General features: G+C 42.3%; 2 protein-coding genes across 2 annotated transcripts; one reads left to right on the top strand and one right to left on the bottom strand.

Annotated features, from left to right (window-relative positions):
• Nucleotides 1–708: 708 nt before the first annotated feature.
• On the bottom strand, nucleotides 709–10,569 carry MFAP3 (microfibril associated protein 3). The gene is made up of 3 exons (XM_038186329.2): nucleotides 10,428–10,569; nucleotides 6,212–6,673; nucleotides 709–4,826 (listed from the first exon to the last, which is right to left on the bottom strand). Exons 2-3 carry the CDS (start codon nucleotides 6,489–6,491, stop codon nucleotides 4,081–4,083), a joined length of 1,026 nt encoding a protein of 341 aa, XP_038042257.1. The 5' UTR covers nucleotides 6,492–6,673; nucleotides 10,428–10,569; the 3' UTR covers nucleotides 709–4,080.
• FAM114A2 (family with sequence similarity 114 member A2) lies at nucleotides 10,478–20,140 on the top strand. The gene is made up of 15 exons (XM_038186327.2): nucleotides 10,478–10,606; nucleotides 11,057–11,199; nucleotides 11,312–11,517; nucleotides 11,735–11,831; nucleotides 12,306–12,401; nucleotides 12,681–12,793; nucleotides 13,727–13,861; nucleotides 14,022–14,180; nucleotides 14,788–14,911; nucleotides 15,933–16,012; nucleotides 16,679–16,807; nucleotides 17,020–17,159; nucleotides 17,894–17,966; nucleotides 18,529–18,582; nucleotides 19,310–20,140. Exons 3-15 carry the CDS (start codon nucleotides 11,314–11,316, stop codon nucleotides 19,409–19,411), a joined length of 1,506 nt encoding a protein of 501 aa, XP_038042255.2. The 5' UTR covers nucleotides 10,478–10,606; nucleotides 11,057–11,199; nucleotides 11,312–11,313; the 3' UTR covers nucleotides 19,412–20,140.
• The last annotated feature ends 1,634 nt before the right edge of the window (nucleotides 20,141–21,774 follow it).

The raw sequence follows: 21,774 nt of genomic DNA, 5'->3' as shown, positions 1-21,774 counted from the left end.
GGGGAAATTACACTATAAACTTTATTAGGGGTATTTTTACCCTGTGCTCCAGGCTGGCACGCACAGCTGCAGGAGAAGCCCATACAGACGTTCATTGCTGTGCAGCATCAGGCACTCAGAGGGGAAATTGGGCTTCCTGGGGCAACCAGTGGTGATAGGTCAGCTCCTCCCTGACGGCCTTGGGATATCCCTGGGCAGAGTTAATGCTTTGAATTGATTGCAAAGCAATCAGGAACTCAATTCTGGCCACTGGAACGAGGTGACGCCTGGTCACCAAAATGACGTGGAAAGAGAGGTGATTATACTAGAGACTTGTACAATCATGTAAAAATGTAAGAACAGAAAATAAAGGTTTGTGGCTGAGGGCTCCTGCACTCCACAATTAACTTCTTACCTTTCAAAAGTGAAACTGAGAAAGCATGGGCCTTACCGAGACCATTTCAGGTCTGCAACTAGTTGTTTTTGCAGCTGGCAGCAATTTTTACGGATGCTGCCTGGGACTTTGAGACAGAGAACACATCAAACCCAAAGACATCATAGCAAGAACTGTCTGTCAGATGGCTGAATGTCCTGGCAACCTTTATCAGGGTTGCTAACAGCATTCTGCAGAGCTGAACACAGCTGCTATTTAACCTCAGACAGACTGTTGCTCACCACCCCTTGCTGATAAAAAAAAAAATACAAAAATAAAACCCTAACAAAACAAGGTTTTTGTTTTTAATTTATTTTGCAAATCTACCAATTCATTTTATGAAAGTATGAAATCCTATGTGGTTACACTAAACAGTTACATTACAATCCATGTAATACAAATAACCACTACAAAGTTATCTTTAGGTACTCTTGGGTAACAAGTAGATTTTACGTTATTTAAAATAAAAAGAAGTTACAAAGAAGAGAGAAAATAGCCTTGCGATTGTCAAAGAATTTAGTTTAGACCAAGGAAACCACTGCAGAATCTCCTTGTGCTAGAAAAGGTTAGAGAGAAACACTGATGTTTATGGAATCTTTCAATGTTAATTTTCAATTAGTCACATCAACCACATTTAAGTGCACACTTCTAGTTAACATAAGAATAGTTCACAAGTTCTGTGGAAATCACTGTCGGGTTTCATTCTCTGAAAATCACATTTACTGTATAACATCACCACTGTCCTCACTTTCAGATGCATAAAGATCCTGTGATATTGGTTGTAAAATACACCAGAGCTTCCAATCCGCACTAATTAAGTTCGGTGGGAGTAGAATCAGTGCCTACATTTAATAAGTATCACTGATTTACTGAAATTCTTGCAAAACAGCCTCATTCCCAGGAATGAAATCAATTCAGTGAACAAAATATTGTAATAATTTAGGGCAATTCTTAGTTTTACTACTATGGCAATTGACATGGCAACTGCATTTCTGAGGACCTGTATTCAAGATCATTCCTTCCTCTCCAGCAGAAACAAGGACACAAGAAGACAATGAGTATCTGTGCTTAGTAAGAACTCGGGGCTATGTAAATAAAGTATAAAAATCAAAGAACAGATTGAATTAATCTAGAAACTGCTCTCCTGACACCCATCTGACACACCTCTAGTGTCATTCTGCTGCCTGTAAGCTGCCACGTCTGATGAGACATCTGTCAATCACAATTGCATAACTGCTTCTTAGGAAGCAATTAAATGGAGCTTCGATTTTGTAGCTGCACCTCTCCATTGCATATATAGTATGTGGGAAAATGTCAAAGATGCTACTGCCATGTGTAATGCAACAGCTTCACAGAAGCAAGGAGAGCTGTTTCAGGGAAAAAAAGGCAGGTGTGGATACAATCCCAAAGGTGTGTGGCACAAAGGAGATTAAAACAGGTTTTCCTCTTTTGTGGCCACCATCTCTTTCAAATAGGACATCCAAAAATGGTGCAAACTCCCAAATCTACACTCATGCATGTGCAATAAGCCTGCAGAGCTGGCTGTAGTACAAAAGCGAAGCCAGCAGCACCTCAGCAGGGCTTCTATGAGAACTACGCCTTTATCCACAAGAGTATCTTTTAACACTGATCACCAAAAACTTTTGAAGAACCAGACAGGTTACACAAAACTACACAAACTTCTCACCTGGACATAAAGTGCCATCAAGCTATGGAAGCTAAGAAGTTACTGCTGAGGGCAGTGTCTGTCGTAAGTGTCTACAGCAGGCTTTATTCCCCTGAAGCAGATAATGTTTGCTACAGACTTGGAAATGGCACCAGGTTGGTCAGAGCACTGCTATAAACAGGGCTAGCAATTTTAATTCTTCCTGAAAAACACAGCTCTTACCCAAAACACCAAAGCCAACTAGGCTGCATTTACCGGTGGCTGGCTGCAGAACTTGCCCCGGGAGGTATTTTAAAATAGTAATAGATGCGTCAGTTTCCCATCCTCTGATATGATATGATAAATATAATCTGTTTAGATCCTTTTTTATGAGGATGCATTACAACAGGAGGCCCCATCCTGTTATTACCACTGTGCCTGCTTGTTTTCCATCTCTAGTCATGTAGTGTCAATTCCTGTTAAGAATCCTGAACAGCCTTCCAGAATCACTCGTTCAACTGACATTTCTGTAATAATAAGGAAAAGAAAAAAGAGTTGTGGGAAATTAAATGGTGCTCCTGTTGCCAAGTTGTTAAAATTATATGGCAATATGGTTCCAGTAGTTGTACGAAATTAATTTATGGAGTGCTTGCAAGCCTTACATCTACTAAATCTCAACAGGATATAAAATGCTATTTAAGTGATACAACTTATAAATGCTAAGGAGAAAAAAATCAGCACCAACGAGTGAAAGGAGAAACTTGATTCGTGTCTGCACGCAACTTCCACAAGGCTGGGTCTCTACTGCTGAGGAAGCCGTGCAGGAGATCCTCGGTGCAGTATGTCTGTGCTGTGTAGGCAGGGATGTGAGCACTCGCACCTCACCCTTCTGCCACTCCTTCAACAGACAGGAGAGGGCACGCTATAGAGTTTCTCCGGTCCTGTAAGCAACGCTGGGCAAGCAGCTCAGTCAGCCCCTCTGCTGAACCCTCTCTCTTCTGCTGCTTTCTGAAAGTACGAGCCAGAGCAAAGTGAGTGTCATTGCTTTTCCCCTCTTTTATTATAATGCTGCTCAGAAAGAACTGCCTGAGATACCCGATCTGTAGACAAATTCATGTTTAAGTTATGTCACTAGATGATTACTGTCATTCCTTTCTCACAACAATGTCAAATGCAATGCAAAACTTTGGATTTTCTATAGTGAGTTGAATCAGCAGAGGCAGCAGACAGACGGTGCCAGCAGTACTGCTTACTGCTCTGCGAGACAGAACCAGGGTAAGGCGCTTTGGCAGTCAGCACCAAGGTTAAGTGACAAGCTTTGTAACAACTCGCTTCCACACACTGGAGTACACACAAGTTTTCTGCAGATGCATGGAAAACTGAGATCCCCTGGTTGTTCTCTAAGCTGCTCTGAAACTATACCAATGTGTTTCACGCACCAGCCGATCCTGGTGCCATTCTTTTCTAAGTACAGTACATTGTGATAGCAACACAGAAGCACACTACACAAAACAGATTTGTTCAAGCTCACCGTGGTTCTGATGGGCTACACGCACCAAAAGGCAATTCAAGAAGAGCACACAACTCATCAGGACAGTAAAATTGGCTAAAAGGGATTCTGGTTTCACTTTGTGAAGGAAATTAAGAGTTCACAAAGGAGATGATCTTATTGCAAGTTGTTTTGCTCAGCCTGACCACTTCTAACACAGATCAGAAGTGTCAGAAACTACCAATGACACAAGGACAAAGAATTCCTGTCTTGTAAATATTTTAAGTTTAGTAAGCTTGCTTCAAAAATAAAAGCCACAGGTATTTCAAATGGCCTTCTCTAACAGACTTGAAACTGTTAGATGAATACAGAGGAACACTGATGGAAAATACAGATTTCAGTAGTAGTTCTGGCACCTTGCAATTTGGAAAAAAATAACTCTGGTGCACATGGGATGAGGCAGCTTGTTTGCAGATCCCTTTCTCACAGTGTCCTAGAGTCACTCACGCTTCTTCCACGAGTGTGTCACTGCTCTCAGCAGGTGCCTTCCTCAGAAGGAGCAAACTGGCAGCTGTCATGAGAAACTGTGTCGATGCTCTGCACTTCTGACTGGGGGTGGATAGACACCTGAACGGCTATCTCTTGACCTTGCTCATTCATGGATCCATCGTCCGAATCCCCGGCTGGCGAATCGCTGCGCTTGATCTCTGGGTTGATGGGGTATATCGCAGCTTGGGTACCACACGCTTGGGTTTGCTTTTCCTCCTCACCCACTTCATCAGGGTCATCAACTCGCACAGCCTCAAAGATCTCTTCCATGAACGCCCTGCAGTTAAGGATCAGTGGTGGAAGGGGAATGCTCCTGGCAAGCTCTTCGATGTACCGAGCAAACTCCATGGTCTTAAACTGAGTGACTTTGGCCAACTCCAGTGTTTTGGCAGATGTAATGATAGGGATACGCTTGGCTATCTCGAAAGCCTTCTGAAGCTTCTCAGCCCCTTCCGTCCTGAAGAACTCATTAATGGCCTTCTCCGTTTTGCGGAGGTGGCTGCTCATCATGCACAGACGGGTTATGTTTAAAATGAGGGTGATAGCAAAGGCAACGAGGCACACAATCATGTAGTAGATACTCATGTCTCCCGAGGTGAAGATAACTCTCAGGGTGACTGTGTAGTACGAGGTCTCGTTACGATTAACAGCCGCACACGTGTATCGCCCCCGATCAGCAAAGCTGACCTTTGTGATGTTAAGGGAATTATCAGCAATCTTCCACCGTCCACCTGGAGATTCAAAAGAAACAAGCTGAGCTAATGAAACTAAAATAATTAGGCAAGCTAGACACATGCTACTTGCTCCATAAACAGGAGACAGAGCTTTGAAGCAAGCAGTCCATTTCTAGCACTACACAAATTACGCCAAGAATGGGAATCTCCTTTTTCATGCTTGTGACACAGAAAGCCCTAACTCAGGTACCAATCTTACTGCTTGATGGTAAATTATTCTGTGCACTCGCTACTCTGGTTCTTCTGTTTTCTCTCATCTGCACTTTCGCATTTCTAGTTCTTTCTGATGGGGAATCTAATTATTAAGCAGAACTTGTCACCCACTGAAATACAGTGTGTTGAAAGATTGTCTGCTATAAAGTCTAATTTTCTGTATATTCTCGGTCAAAAGTCAAGTGACCCAGGAAAAAGATCAGGATCTGTAAATGGCTCAGCTGGCAAAAGAACACAGGATTTTCTTGAGACGCAGCTTTCTGCTGAGCACGCAGTGCTGATATACAAAACTCATGTAAAAAGAAATCAATAAAAGAGGCTAGTTTTATGCAGTATTTCCTACGGGTTTGTAACTTGGAAGAAAAACAGTTTTCATAACTCATTTTTCTAATCAGTCTACTTTGAACTAATTTCCAGATGGCATTCTAACTGCACAGAGGTTACTGAATACTTAAAGCCATAAGACGGCCTCTGAGAAGATCCTATCAATTAGCTCGATGACCTTCATCAATACTAATAGAGGACAACACATGGATCTCTAAAAGACATCTTTTTCTAAATGAAAAACAAGAGTGACAGAACTATAAAAGCCAAGGCTACAAAAATACATTCTTTCTCTGTATGAAAGAGTTAAATATCATGTATTTCATCCTTGGCCATTACAAACTGTATTGGTTTCCGCAGTCTCAGTGGTGCATAAACCAGAAAATAAATGCAGTAAGTTATCCCATGCTTTATAAAATCCTCTAACAAAATTAAAGCACTGTTTGCCAGCTCGTAAAAGGTCACAACTGTGGAGAAGCGTGTTTAATTCATGCATTTGGGAAGATAAAATATAAACCAGAGCAATAATAAATAAAAAGATCAGTTAGTATCTGGTAGGATGCAGACAGTTCTTTTGCACTGCATACTGTGATGTCTCATGAACAAAACAATTCTGTAGGGCACCACTGCAGGATGGATGGGCTAGGACACACAAACCCAGGTGTAACTCCTGCTCCACCACATGCAAAAGGACAAAGAACACTTTTGGGGGCTTGTTCTCTCCCTATTTCCAAACTGTAAAAATGGGGAGGATAGGAAAACAAAACAACAATAAAATCTCAGATGTTTTCATGTATCATATAAAAGCAGAACGCCCAAGGTCATAAAATAGCAGAACAGCTCACCTTCATCTTTCTGTTCAAGCAGGTGTCCTCTGGAGTTATACCAAAGGATATATTCATATTGGCTGATGTTCAGTTTACATTCAATTAAAATACTGGTCCCCTCTTTGGCTATGATATCATGGTGTGCTGGGGAACTTAGTAAAGCTTGAGGCACCGGATGAAGTGATGTATTGAAAGACCCAAAGGCAGATGTTCCATTAGAAGCTACATTTTCCAGTGTAAATCCAATCGAAAGATCAACACTCACAGTCAAAATTAACAGGCAGCAGCTGAGCTTCATGGAAAGCTAGAGAAAAATCTTTTTTCATTTAATTTGGAGAAGTGAGGTCATAAGATATTAAACTGTCTGTACTGCTCTGAGATGGGAGAGGAGGCTCTTGATTTGTTCGGTGATAGAAAATGTCTTGGATCCAAATGCCTGTTCAAGACCATCGATATTAGGAGAGGAAACTGGAAATCCAACTGAAAAAAAAAAAAAGTATTAAGTTTATTAATGATAGCAAGCTTACAGCGTATTTAAATTTCGTTTCCAGTAAACATATTTCGATTAGCATAATATAAACTGTCAGCCGAGAGGTTCCAAATCACAGCTTTGCTCAGACCACAGTAATGAAACGAGGGTAAGAAGGCATTAACACAACCTTCGGTCCTCTAGATGTTCATCTTCCCATCCAAATAAATAATCTCAGGAACAATAATCATTAAGAGAAAGAAGGTTTTAAAAAAGAACAATTTGTACTGACTACTCAAAATGCACAACTATTTTTAGGGTCAGAAAGTGGATTCTGCATTTATTAATGGGAAATAAAGGGCTTTCTTAATAGATACAGAAAAGCAAGAAAGAGGATATAATGTCTGCCTCCTTCCACACTGACATCAAAGTCCTTTTAAGCCCTGGTTTTTCAACACTGGTTTTCCATTTAGCATCTAGAAATAAAGCACTCACACATCTGATTTTTAGCATTTATACATCTACTTACTTGATTTTAAGGCACAGTCGGCGTTAAATGTCTAAATACTATTTAATATGTTTATTGGTTCTTGCATTGAGAAAATTCTCTTGGCAGTCGTCTACAAAGAGAGGAAGTCCCTTTCTGAATACCAGGACAAGATTGTCTAAACATACTTCCTTTTTTTTTTCTTTTTTTTTGCAAACTCCCTTGCTTCTGCTTTCTTTTTTCTTGTTGTTGCTGTTTTACAGCAAACTGCTATTGAAAATCTTCTGCTTTGTGCTGCTACATCTCAGCTGTCGTATCTTGCTTATTATCTCCACTACACCAAATTGTGTCCTGTGTCTCAAAGCAGCTTGAAAAAATGTTTTGTCTAGGGACAGAATTCACACTTCAAATTTACATGTGCACGAGATATTTGAAGACGTTGGGATACAGACTTTAACTTGAGGCTCTTTGCACACAAAGATTTTTCTTTTTTAAAAGCCAGAATAAAATCAACTTGCAACAAAATGAGATGATGCTGTTAAGAGAAAATCTGTTATAAATTTTCCTGGAAGCCTGATTCAAGAAAGTTTCTAATCCAATGTGCATTTCCTGAAATTATGATTCTATCTAAACTGCTCCAGAGCTCTAAAAATAAACAATAACAAAATATAGAAGCCACAAGTTAAATGTTATCTTAAAGAATATCTGACTTCACCTCACTGTCTGGGTGATTTCAGAGGTACCATCATTTTCTTCAACCAATACCAATTGCTAATAGAGTTGAATTTCATAAATACCACAATACAAAGGAACACATTTTCACAATACAAAGGAATACATTTTCTTAATAAATAATGCAGACACTCCCTGTGTCCTTCCAGAATCACTGGCAAACACTGCCTAAAGCAGAGAGAATTTGTATCGCTTATGAAAAAATAATTTACTATAAATAAGTACAGCTGATTTGTACTAACTGTCTGTCCAGTAGAGACTAATTAAGCGTATTCAGGAATGGAAACATTTGCTGCTAACACACTGCCCAGATCAGGAGTTTTTTCAGTTCGAGATAAATTGTCGAAGGTCAAACAAGACTCCAGATTTGACATCTGATGAGAAATGTGTACCTGACCCACTCCTGGTGCAGCTGTTGCCAAAATCTGCTTAACAAAGAAGGCAAGAAGACAGCTGTGTCCAGCTCTCCTTCAAGCTTGACTAACCAACTCACCCACCGAATCCTGCAAGGGAAACTGGAAAACCTGCACTCTGCTTGTTTCTCTGTAAACAGAAATCTTTTCCTTTGTTTTTGGCCTGACTATTTTCCATCATGCCTCTCGCCTGTTCATTTAAAATGGGATAAGCACAGAGAGCGCAGCTACACCTCTGTGCTGATGAAGCTACTTTTCCACAGCTCAACAGTAAAAAAACAAACAAACAAAAAAAATAACCAAGCAAAAAAAAAAACTACCACGGCTTCTTTCGTTCCTGTTTTTGACCTTTCCTCCAGTGACACTTTGGGGAAATGATTTCTGCTGCCCAAGGCTGCTGACAACAGACTTGCTCATTTGGGTAACCTCGTGCAGATTTCTTTACTGTATGGCGAGGACTTGGAGCGCCATGGACCGCTGACACCTGAGCTGACTTCACAAGATTTGATGCCGCTCCAACTGATCACAGCTCTGAAGTGAAGACAAACCCTGGTCTTTGTTACTGAATCGAACACATGGAATAACTTCCAACCTTCCAAAACAATAATCTCCCAACTAATAATGCTTCAGATTTATTAGAAGATAATTCCAGCACCTCCTCGACTTTGCCTGTGTCATTTTCATCACTTTAAATTATTAAATTTAAATTACTAGATTTCCAAGGGTCTGTGACTTTCCTTCTAAAACAGCATTAGAAACCTCAATTATTTAACACAAGAAATACTGAGCAACATTTTTCCTCATAAGAATAATTATCTTCAGTAATTGCATATGGTCTCTGGTATAGCTGCACTGAGCTTGCATAAGACATAAAACATTGGTGAAGGGTCACTGAATTTTACTGTTCAACTCTTAAAAAAGGCCTGATTTGCTATAAATTGTTTGTCACGTTCCGCTTTTGGAAAAGCCATTCCTGTTAAGCAGACAACAACGTCTTACTGCTGAACGCTGGGAACAATGATTTGCAAAAGCCGTGTTCTTCGACCACCACACTTATGCAAAACAGCTGCTGGAGCTGATAAAGGATCCAGAAAGGATAAAGCGCGAGCGGTGCCAACCGTACAGTTCTTCAGGAAGGTACTGGAGCCAAGCAAGACGAAATGTGCAGAACAGAAACTGGCGAGCTTACAGCCAGACCCCAGGTTGAGCTCAACGCATTTAACCTTTAGGAAACCGAGCTGTAACAACACATCGCAGCGAAAAGATGAAAACCCACGGTGTGTGTGCTTACGTGAGTCATCGCTGGCTCTTCGCCTGAAAAAAAGTGTGTGCTTAACACAGAGCACTCTAACTGCTCCCACCGAGGTCAGTGGGAGTACTGGGAATGCTTAAAACCACTCAGTTTTATAAAGCGCTGCAAAACTGGGGCCTGAGAGGTTCTTTGGCTCTATGGTCAGGGCTCACAGCGTGGTCAGTAACCCCAAAATCTGAGTTTGGGAGATGTTGGGGTGATACGGGTGTGATGTTGGGGAGAGCCACAGACACTGCTGCCAGCATGGGCAAGCCTGCAGGGAGAGCTCACCCTCGGCCTGCAGCGGCTCTGGTGAAAAACCAAAAACCCCCAAACCAGCCCAAAGAGCTGCAAAACCCCAAACCCCATAAACCAGCCCCAAAACCAGCGGGAGGTGCAAGCCTGGGGGAAAGGGCCCAGGAGGGCCCAGGGCTCACGCTGTGGGGAGGTCGCGCTGCAGGCAGCAACAACCCGCACCCCTCTCAGTACTAAAAACTGCTAAAAATTGTTAAAAAATCCTAAAAATTGGATAAAAATCGTTAAAAAATTTACTAAGACCCGCCCAATTCCCACCGCGGGGGCAGGACAACCGAGCGGCCCCGGCCCCAGGCGCTGGGCCAGAGCCAGGCCGTGGGGCAGCCCAATGGCCCGGGGGGCGTGACGTCACGCGAGCGTGACGTCACCGGGCTCTGACGTCACCGGGCGTGACGTCACGCCCGAATAACCCCCCTGTTACCCCCCATACACCCCTTAATAAACCACCGAGCAGCCGCCCGGCTCCCACAGACGCTGTGAGGAGCTCGGGGGACCCCGGTTCCAGCCCCAGCCCCAGCCCCGCGTACCTCCGGTACCGGCAGCCTCACAGCGACCCCGACACCTCCGGCCCCGCCGCCGCCACCCGGCCGCCTTTACCCCCCCCCCCCTCCCCGCTCGCCCTTCCGGGCCCCGCTCCGCTTCCGGGTTGAGGCGGCCGGGGCCGCTCTGCGCCGCGTCTCGATGGTGCGGTCCGCCCGGCCCCGCGGTGAGGGTTTTGGGGGGGCGGGGGATCGGGGGTTGTAGGGAGCCCCAAGGTGCTCTGAGCGGCCTCGGCTGTTGGGTGGGAGCACGGGGGGCGCTGGGAGGCGGCCGGCAGCTCGGGACCGGCCTCCTGCCGGCCCTGGGAGGGCCCTGGGAGTGGGGTCGGGGGGGTGCTGGGGCTCCTCAGGCTCCTGGGGCGCCTCCCGGGGTCCTCTCGTGGCCTGGGTGCCTCAAACACCCCGCAGAACCTCAACCCGAAATAACGAACCAAACGCCCCTCAGCCTGCCCCCCGCCCACTGTCACTGCGCTCCGCTTTGGGGTCCAGCACCCTCCAGAGCAGCCCCACACGATTTGGTTCCCCCCCACCCTCTCCTTTTGTTTTATTCTTTTGGTGAAGCAGGTCATGGATTTAATCATCTGAGGACCTTTTGTCCCTCCCCGTTTGTTTTTCAGAGTTATCAGCCTGTCTCTTTCGTCTGGTGGTGAGGTAAAGCCACGTGTTCCCGTGGGACTTTAAACTTCCAGGTGTGACGTTTCGTGCGGCCAGATGTAAGGCGGTGTGCAGGCTCGCTTAAAAACATAATTTGTTAATGCAGGTATGTGTGGCAACAAGAAGGGATCCGAATCGTGTTTAATTATTTAAAACTAATGTCAACGTGTACATGGGAGTGATTGTTCTATCTGCTGTGCTTTCTGTGATTGTCACAGTCATGTCTGAAAAAGACAACGGTGAAAATCTGGAAGAGGAAGCTACTTATGAAGATGAAAATGAACAAAAGCCAGAAGAACGTGGCCACGTTGAGAGCAGCAAAGAAAAAGAGCAAGAGCCTGTGCCTATGACTCGGAAAAGACCTGAACCCAAACCCCCAAGTCAGTCTGCTGCCACAGAAAAGTCCACTGCTGACACCCCCAAGGTATGTTTCTGTGCTAGGTCTGAATGACATGACTTCGTGTTTCACGCCTTTATGCTCAGAAGAATTCTGACTGTAAGCCTCGTTCCTTTTCTAAAAATTGACATTGCTGTTTATTTGAAAAGAAAAAGCATCACAAAAGTTACACATCACAGGCTGATTGTGTTCTTCTTGACACCATCGTATCTGCATCACTGTCTTCTGCTTTTCTTCATTAAAGGTCTCGGATTCTCCTGCAGCTCAGACAGGATGGGGGTACTGGGGAAGCTGGGGGAAATCTCTTCTGTCAACTGCATCTGCCACAGTAGCTACTGTTGGTAAGTCTCTTTCTGGTATTTGATAGATGTTGTAACCATATGTCACGTTACAAGCTAGTGCTTTTGGGCTTGTTTCTAGAGAATGGGGTTTCTGTTATAGAAGCAAGTATTGGAAAATGTCAAGAGAACTGTTCAAGTAAAGGGAAAACCTGTACCAAAAGGTACAATAACATTAAAGAGATGTGCACAAACAAAACTACTTCCAAGTTTTTGAGGCCTTTGCACAATTTTCAGTTGATGTTTTAAAGCTTTGCCAATTGAGATGAAATTTTTGCTAACCTGAGATGAAACATGAGTTCATTAAACTGGCAAGCAAGCAAGATGGAGAGTAGTAGGTGTCAGCATGGGTTAAACTGTCCTGAACAGGAGGAAGCCAGAACAGTAGAGAAACAATATGCAACCCTGATCCTGTTTCTGCTCTAATGAGGAATAAAACTTATCTCATGGTTAAAGTAACACTGCTGTCTTCTCTAGGTCAAGGTATTTCAAATGTCATAGAAAAAGCAGAAACAACCCTTGGGATCCCCAGTCCTAGTGAAATTTCTTCGGAGACCAGAGATGCTACAAGAGGTCAGTTTTTATTGCATAAGAATAACACTGAAACATATCTTATAATATAATCAGCCCCAAAATATCATAACATTACTCTGCATCTCTCACATTGATGTAGATAACTAAGTGCTAAAATAACAGGTTATTGCTTACTGCTCTGAAAAGTAGGTGGGAGAATAATAGCAATTCTAGGCCTGATCCTGACTGACACTTCATATTTGTTAATTTTCTTCACTCAGCAGGTGACAGAATCTTTTTGGGAGAGTGAGGAAGTTAATTTTCTACCTTCTATTGCAGGAGGTGAGAATTCTGATGATAACAGTGCAGATGAGGTTGCTGATGGCAGTTCCTTTCCTATTGCTGGAGCTCTTGGTGTTTTATCAACCATCTCTACTGCTGTCCAAAGCACAGTGAGTGAGTTGGGAAGGCAGAAAAAATGTGCTTGAGAGCATTGTCTGAACTATTTTATCGGGAAACTTTTAATTTTGGCTTTTGTGGCATAAATGGTGAGAGACTATCTCAGCCTTCAGACAGTCTTTATCTCATGCCATGCTTCTAACTGGCACTTGATGTGTCAGTTGTCTTGAATTTTGTTAGTTTTATATAAAATGCTGATGCATAACAGAGATGCCCAACATTGGACTGTGTGGTGTGTGCATTACCATGCATGTCACCTCTACACTCTGTTACCATGCTCTCTTCCTTTAGAGTATGTGGCCAAATGGAAGGTCAGACTAATTTCTGGAATACTTTCACTGATTTTCACAGAACTGTCTAGAGATGAAATCCATTCTCGTGTTCAAAAACGTCTGTGAAACTGGCCTCAATTGCTTGGAAATCAGCTTGCTCCTGTGACCATGAGAAATACACTTCAAAGAACCCATTACCCTTAGAAACTGTGCTTTTGTGATCTGCTGTCTTGTCAATTTGCCCATGAATCTGAAAGAGCTGCAGATGGAAAGCTTGCTTCTGCTTTTAGGGCTTGAACAAGAATTTAGCAACCAACACAGCCCACAGGTCTAGTGTTTTCTGATTGGAGCAATTAAAAACTAAATACTTAAATGTGCTGAGAACCAGCTCCTTCACAAAATAAAAATGTTTCCCATCAGATTGCTGCAGCTGTCTGAGTGCTATATTAAACTGTTGGATGATAGTGTATTGTGGCTCTTTCCATGCCTTTCTGCTGTGATTTTGGTGACTAGTTTTGAATTCTAGAGCGATAAGGACCAGTTTGGCTTGTATGTGAGTGCCTAGCATAACACAGCCTGTATAAAGCCCCCAGTATAAGCTGTTCAGTCTTCTGTGACTTTTATGCACTGACTCTATCCAAATCTGCTTCCTAGGGGAAAAGTGTGATTAGTGGAGGTCTAGATGCCTTGGAATTCATCGGGAAAAAGACAATGGATGTGATAGCTGAGGGAGACCCTGGATTCAAAAAAACAAAGGGCCTAATGAACAGAAACTCTACGTTATCTCAGGTATGGCTGTTTCATATCAACTCCTTGTTGATTCTTGTTCTTCCTTCTGTTGTGGTCCTGTCATTAAGCAGATATTTCTTACTGTTAAACCCATAAGCCTTCTCTTCCCCTATTCCATATGTTCTGGTGTTGATCCGAGTTCTTTGTTTTTCTTTTTCAGGTCTTACGAGAGGCAAAGGAGAAGGAAGAGCAGCAGACAGCTACTGAGGTTACCATGGCTACGGAGAAGAAAGCCCATTATGGATTACTGTTTGACGAGTTTCAGGGTCTTTCGCATCTGGAGGCCTTAGAGATGCTTTCCAAAGAGAGTGAATCAAAGGTAATGGCCTTGAGCAATTTTCCTTCTATTTTTGAGTTCAGCTGGGTGAGAAAAAAGATCGGAAATGTCTGTACACACATGCAAAATCAAGTAGTCAGAACTTGGAACTTGCTACAAAATGATTAATTGCACAAAGTCATTTTGACCCCTGCGTTATGATCTAGTGTTTACTTTGGGAGCATCCTGTCCTACCCTCAGCTCCTAGAATGATCCTCTTTACCTAACTAGCCTCACTTCCTGTATTTCTTCAACAGCTTATCACAAGTTACTCTTTCCTCACATCAGCTTGTTTGCTCTGTGGTCTGGAAGAGAGTACTGCAGGCAAAGCTGAGATCGTCTTCTGTCTTGGAGCAGGGAGGGGGGTGGGGGGGGGCGGGTCAACGTATTTCAGAAGTCATTCAGTTTTTTATAAAGGAAATTATTTGAATAACTCCATAAGAATCCATTGGTACATAACAGGTCTTTGCAGAATAGGTCTTTTCCCCGGTATTTTCCTAGTATTGCTCTGTAATGATTTTACACACAGTGTGAGTGCTGTATCTTCCACCCTGTTTCTTTTCTTTGCTGGACTTACGATTCTCTCTTTGGCTGTGCTGCCCCTAATTAGGTGAAATTGGTTCTAAGTGCCCTCTCTGGCGAAGAGTTGGACACGCTAAAGGAGGAAATGGAGCAACTCAAAGAAGCGTTTTCTTTAGCTGAATTCTTTGAAGAAGAAGAGGAAGAAAAGAAGGGTAAGAGCCTTGGGTTCTGGGAGGAGAAGCTGGTTTTAAATGAAATTCTCAGAGCAGAACCAGCCAGTCCTGAGAGCACTAGCATTGGGCATGATGCCACAGTTAAGTTATTCTTTAGCTGGATGCTTAATCCTAAAACTGCCTGTGGCCAGGAGCATGACAGGTAGCAATGCTCTTCATCTTTGGAAAGCTTCTATGCATTAATTCTGTTGCAGAAACCGTTTGATTTCTTGCCAGAGCAGGATTAGATCTGCTTGGTTCCTGGGCATTTCCTACAACTGACCTTGAGCCAAGATGCAAATGCAAAGAGATGCTGGGTTTCCCTGTTCATAAGGGAAGGACTTTGAATAGAGTTGTCTAACCTGTGGGAGAGATTTTTTTTTTTTTTTTAAATGAGAATTAGCAGCAAAGACCAAAAGACTTAGAGGTGTCTCCATACAGAGGAGCCATCTGATTCCTGAGGATTACACAGATTTAAATGTAAATGTCTTGCATTGCTTTTACTTCGATGGCTCATCAGGGAGGGCTTACACCTGTGCTTGCTAGCATTTAACATTTAATGCATCTTTTATATTTCCATGATGGATCTCACAGCATCCCTCCCACTGTTAACATCTGCCCTGCCATGTATAATAGGAGAACCATGGGCTTTAAGCAATATTTCATACTCTCCAAGGTGATGCACAAGTTAGTGCATTGTAAAATGCTGTGTTTATTTGATGGATTGCAGACTGTTTGCCTGTAAAAAATAAATAATTAAATAAATGGAATTACCTTAGCTAAAGAACCAGGATTGAGAAGGCAAAAGGTAATCTTTTGGCAATGGTGGCTCTGCCTTTTCAGAACTGAACTTGTAAGTTGTATTAAAAAGACCAGATGTGATGCGTCCTTTCCTGAATCAATGATTCAAGGAGAAATATAGGAAACAGTTTATAGATGTGTGCAGAACTAACTGTGCATTGAAGTCCTGCTTTTTCCACTGTATCTGTCCTTTCTGGGGATTCATTAGCCTTTTCTTTAGGAGATGAGGAGTTCACGAAGGAAGTAACAGAGCTGTTTTCAGAATTGCATATCTCCACAAAGCCGGACAAACTGATCACGGTGAGTTATTTCCCATTCTCTAAAAGCTGGAGAGATTTCTTTCAGGAACTGCTTCTCCATCCTGCTTTGCTGATGAAAATATGAAAGACATGAATACAAGCAGTGTTTTAGATCCTTTGACACTGGTAGTGAGAGAAATAGGCCTTTACCTTTGACTTTATGAAGCAAAACCATGCTCTGCAATGCCTCTGGCTCTGAAGCAGTAGGCACCAGTATGTCTTTGCCCTGTCACTGGGCAGTAATATCTGGTGGCAAAGATAACTGAGCAGTAAGCCATCAGCCAACACAGTGAAATCAACCTACAGTCGTGCATTGCAGCCTTCCTCTTGGTACAAAGCAACTGTTTTTACTATGTTCAGAAGCTGGTATGAGGAAGAATCCTTCCTTTCCTTCCTTTCACTACCCTTCAGATCCACCAAGTGGCAGCAGCATTCTGCAGACATGTTTTTAAAACTGTTAGTCATGGTCCTGGTGTAGAGAAATGACTGCCTTCAACTAGGTGAGTGCAGCCAACTCTCTACAGGTCCTGGAGGCACTAGGATAATTTGTCCTTACTCTCTTCATGTAGCTGTTTGCTTCCCCTAGAGATTCAGCACTCTGTGTTTTGTTGTGGGGAAGGGGGGATTCATTCTGCTCCATAAATAACTATGGCTCATCTTCACACAGGTGAGGACATCTGCTCATGAATGGATAGCGCAATTCAACAGTAGTCTTCCAAAAGAAGAAAAAGAGAGTGAAGACAACCAAGAAGTAGAAGCTGGAGATGGTGACCATGATGCTAAAAAATCAGTGGAGGTAACTGAGCAATGGAGGAAGACAATATCTGACCACAGAATGTTTATCTGGCTGTCAAGTTACAGTTGTGATGATTGGAACTTACGGGTTTCTATTTCTGTGCAAATTCTGGGGTCCGAAAGGGCAGATATAACAAGTAAATGACACAACGTTCTAAATAATAAAAGCTGCTACTTTTTGTATGGTATTGGGGATCTTTTTAACTCTTGCAGGATATCCATGCATTTGCCATTAGAAGCCTGGCGGAACTGACAGCATACTCCATTGAAATGTTTCACAAAACTGCAGCTTTGTTCCTTCATGGTCAGAAAGAAGAGGTGACTGCCACAGACAGAGCCAAGTCGCTTTCACAGTAAGTTCATATCTTTGTAAGCATGTAGCATGTAGTAATTTGCTTACCGATTAAACTGTCTGATGCTTCTTTGCAATTCCGAGGGATGTGGGGCTCTTGAATTCTTCATAGGTGATCACTGTTGTTACAGGTGGCTATCTCCCAGCATAATTCATCTGGCTTTATCTAGTTCAAAGACATTTCTTGACAAGAAAGAAGAAACCCTTCTTGAAAACTTATATAGCCAAGAAGAATATTTGCTCCAAGCTTGTGCGAGTTAGTAGATACCCATTTAAAATATGACGAAACAGTTATATATAAACGATTTTTGATTACCTCTTTGCTGGTCATTTAGTATACTAGTAATACCAGTAATGCATAACAGGAAGGGCTTTTTCATTTTATCAGAATGTACTTGGCAAGTATATGAAATATGCAATACTTTCTAATTCAGAAAATGTTATTTGTCTGTGATAAAGCTAGTTAGTACACTTCCTTTTTGAATGGCGGGGTCAATCTTCTGAATGTGGATTCAGATCTTCAGCTTTAATTGCCTATTTTCACCTTTCCATTCCTCATTTTTTTCATAGAACTTCTGGATCTTCATGAACTGTTTAGATACTGTATATCAATTTTGGTTTAATTTAGCTTTATATACATGGAAACAAGGTATTTGTGTTTTCATGGAATGCTAAAAGAAAGTTATTCTTCATAGATTGTATTTACTACATAGCTTTTCCACTTTTCTTGCACAGACTGACGATTGTGCTGTGTAAAGAACTGTCAACTTTCTCTAAAGAGTTCACTACATGCTTAACAGTTGCAGGGGTAAGTCTTGCATCATAGTTCTTTGGGATGAGATGTGATTAGTTGATTGCAGCCTTGGGATCTTAGCCAGAAAGTGCTTCTTGTGCTTGCTCATTTATGCATGCAGTTTTTTGCCCTGTGAACTGATCTCTTAGATCTGTGTTTTCCAGTCTGTGGCAGCTGAACATAATCTGAGCTTTTGAATGCTTCCTGAGGCATTCAGCCTGGCATGGAACGATGATGGGGGTTGGTTCTGACAGTACTAATGAGACAGAAGAAAATGAGTTTGTAGATGTTACAAAACACTCAGGTGTTACTGAAGATAATGTCTTTATCTCTAAATCTTCCATCAGTCCACAGTTCATGTGGAGATACAATGTGTGTCTTCATGTAGGTTTTGCATTGTACCTATGTGGGTTACTTTGTTGTTATCTGCACACTGCAGGGGAGTTCCTCTGCTGCTTGGGACTTGGCTTCCAAGGGAGCAGTGGTGTTTTTAACCTTACTGAGGGTTTGGCTTTATCTTGCTTGAAGAAATGTGATCAAATTTTCAATCAGGATAATATATGTCTGATCTCTGCAGGTCAAAGAGAAAGCAGATGTGCTTAATCCCTTGATCACTGGAGTGTTTTTGGAGGTCAGTTATGTTAAAGTTAAAACTTTAAGCTAATACTTGGAAAATTAGCATGCGAAGTTCTCTAGCCCATGGTCTAAGATTCGTTTTACCTCTCTAATAACTTAGAAATGTTAATAAATGCCCATAGATCTTCACAAGACATGAATGTTAGTGAACAGTGAGCCTTATATGGTCTCAGCTGACAGTTATGTTGGGTCAGAAGACACATACTAGATGTTCATCAGTCTGATTTCTAGCATTTTAGTGGGAATTCAAATGCCTGAAGTCAAACCTCAGACAAGCTCATAAATTAGCGTGCGAGAGTCCCAGCACTTCCCGGCTGTTCAGTTGGTTCTCAGTGCTTGTAAACTCCTGAGGTGTGGCAGGAAACGGGTGTTTCTGTTGCTGTGGCAGGAAGGAAGAACACACCATAACGTTTACTTTGCTTTGAAATAAATGCTTCTCATCTATTATACAAAGTAGAATCCTACATTTGGATTGCACCTGATCTTGTATGGCTGCTTTTAAGGCAGGTGCTTTTTTGCTGAGTAGCATAAAGCCCCTCAAAAGTAATACTGAATTGATTTCTGGAATGAAGCCTTAAAGACCCAACAAGCAATAGGTTTCTGTTTCTTACGTGTACGTATGTTAATCAATGCTGTTTGAAATGAATTTATGGTTAGTAAAGATGACTGGTAGTATAATTACTCATGCTTTTTTTTTCTTCTTTTTAAAATTATTTTCATAGGCTTCAAACAGTGCTTCATATATCCAAGATGCCTTCCAGCTCTTGCTGCCTGTACTGCAGATCTCTCTTGTTGAGGCTAGAACGGAACTATCACAGCAATAAAAATCCTTCTAATTAAGAACTTTCGACCTTCCCACTTCGTATTTTCCATGCTGGAGAATGATGTAATGGCTGATATTAAAGGGAAAAAGATTAACTGATCACTGCTACTGCAAGAACAGTGATTAAGTGCAGTCTGGCAATGACAGCTCTTAGAGCTCGTTGAGAAATGTGATTAGCATAGTCCAGGCTGGTGGACAACGTGACAGACTTTACAATGCAGACTGCTTCCCTGTTTTCATAGACTGTATCTTTTCACTGAAATCCCTGTGCTGTATGTGTTAACAAGCTCTTTGGAGAAGCTCTCTGGACTGTGGAGACAATGCTGGAGAAAAGAGCAGCAGCTGGCTAGTTAAAGAGTTAGCTAAAGTCATGGTGTGATTTTTAAGTCAGACATAATTAGGCTCCTGAAAGCTCTGCGTTGAAGTGAACTTTGGATTGGAGATGCAAGAAAAGGCTAAAGTTTATGATTATCACCCTTGCAATTTCCAGGCTGGAAAGAATAGAACGGAGAGGATGCCTTATGGAGCTGTTGTTGCTGAAGAGAAGCCCCAGCTTCCTAAAGGTGTCTGCTAATGACTCAGGGATGTGGGACTGGGACTCTCACTAGGGTGCTGTTACTCATCCTCTTGCAGAATGCTTGCTTCAGCATGAGCTGGAAAAATGCTGATCTGGCCCTAAGAATGTGGGTACTTTGCTTTATAGCAATAAATGAGAACTGGCTAAAAAGGATTGATTCTTCTTTGGGCAATCCAATGCAAGAATGGAGTGGGAGGATTCTCTTTTTTTTTTTTTTTTTTTAATGCAATTTGACATGTCAGCCACAGACTGTTCAGATTCAGATACCACTCTTTTCCATTTCTTTGCAAAAACACTATAATGTAATGCTCCTTTTTGGAAGATATATGAAAGCAGGGGGAGAAGAAGCAATTTGGTTCTGTTAGCAGGAGTCCTAATTTGTCTCAGAAGCTGCTTCACATAATCTATCTTTTTTTTGTGCTGTGAAAGTTCCCTATTCTGTTCCTTTTTACAATTCCTATCTTTTGAGCTTAACCATTCTGAGGGAGCAGCCTCTGATGGAATCACAAGAGCAGAAACACAGATTAAATGCAGCTTAAGTCCAGAACAGCAAACCAGAGGTGACTGAGTGTTGGTTTTAGCGGGTCTTGCAAATTTCTGCAGTACTGAAGGCTTAGCATTCCTCTGCTCTGTTGTGCAGTAGAAATGTCCTTAATATTAGAACACTTTTTGGCTAATGCTTCTCCAATTTTATACATATATGGAAAAACCCTTGCCTTAGTCCTTGTTAGACTGATAAGGTCTCTAAATGTAAAGTATTTATTTTAATTTTTAAAGAAAACTGGACTTGAAAGGAGTGTGATAGGATGGGAAAAAATCTCACTAAATAAACTATATACTTTTTATTTACACTGATAACATTTAAAAAAGATTTGTTTTGACAACTGTTTCAGGTAAGAGCTATCAAGGTAGTGTGGGGCACTAACCAAGCAGGAGGAAAGAACTGTGTGTGCTTTCTTCACACCCCTGACCAGTTTCTGAGGCAGGGCGTGGTGCTGCTGTGGGGCAGAGACAACTGGGGTCTCTCTCATGGCAGGGTATCCTTTCATAGAAAAGAGTTCTAAACCCTGGCTGGGGAGTGAGAGCGTCCACAGCTGAGCTCTGAATTCCTGCATCAGTGCAAAATCTCAGCTTGGCTCCTGCCACAAAGCCACATTTTACAGAAATGTCAGAAGAGAAAGAATAATGATAACAGAGTTTTCTGAAGCAGCAGCTGCTTTTTTTTTCCCCAGATAAATTGTCAACCCAAGTTGACCTGCAGTGCTTAAGTGTAGAGTAGTTTAATAATTAAAGGCAAGGAGGTGATTTTTTTTTTTTTTTGATGCAGATGGTAATTCTTTCAGTCATATGCTCACCTGGATTTTGTTATAGCAGCCAGTAACGAAGCGTGAACCGGCTTCGCGTGGGTGCCAGTGCAGAGACTGCAGTAGTCTGCCAGCAAGAACAGTCATACAGTTGAAATCTTCCTACCCAAAGGATTCATCAGAACTCAGCATCCAACTGTCTGGAGGTCTTATTGCTTGGCCTCGCCTTGCTCATGAACCTAATGAGAGCTGGCAGTAATTTGAGCACTTCTGGTTGTGTTTGGGGAGGTGAGAGGTGGCTGAGAATAGATAAGAGTTAGCTAAGATGCTGGCAGTGACTGGGAGGAGAAAAAAGCCACAATTATTTTCTTTCCTTAGGAGAGAGAGCCCGTTACTTGCAGCTGTAAAAGCTGCTTCCTGGCAGCTGCCGTGGAAAGCTTTAAAACATAAAAAAGGCTCGGTCCTCCCGGTGGGCTGAGGGAT

Source organism: Anas platyrhynchos, chromosome 14 (assembly GCF_047663525.1).
Source record: "Anas platyrhynchos isolate ZD024472 breed Pekin duck chromosome 14, IASCAAS_PekinDuck_T2T, whole genome shotgun sequence".
Classification (NCBI taxonomy): Eukaryota; Metazoa; Chordata; class Aves; order Anseriformes; family Anatidae; genus Anas; species Anas platyrhynchos.
Note: the sequence above shows the minus strand (reverse complement) of the source record. Positions and strands in the feature narration are given on the sequence as shown.

What these genes read in the sequence shown, in the direction of transcription:
- FAM114A2 (XM_038186327.2), top strand. Translation starts at nt 11,314, where the DNA reads ATGTCTGAAAAAGACAACGGTGAAAATCTGGAAGAGGAAGCTACTTAT. An exon ending in CCACTGCTGACACCCCCAAG is followed by an intron (nt 11,518 to 11,734) that starts GTATGTTTCTGT and finishes TCTTCATTAAAG; the next exon opens with GTCTCGGATTCTCCTGCAGC. An exon ending in TCACTGGAGTGTTTTTGGAG is followed by an intron (nt 18,583 to 19,309) that starts GTCAGTTATGTT and finishes TTATTTTCATAG; the next exon opens with GCTTCAAACAGTGCTTCATA.
- MFAP3 (XM_038186329.2), bottom strand. Translation starts at nt 6,491, where the DNA reads ATGAAGCTCAGCTGCTGCCTGTTAATTTTGACTGTGAGTGTTGATCTT. An exon ending in GCTTGAACAGAAAGATGAAG is followed by an intron (nt 4,827 to 6,211) that starts GTGAGCTGTTCT and finishes TTGAATCTCCAG; the next exon opens with GTGGACGGTGGAAGATTGCT.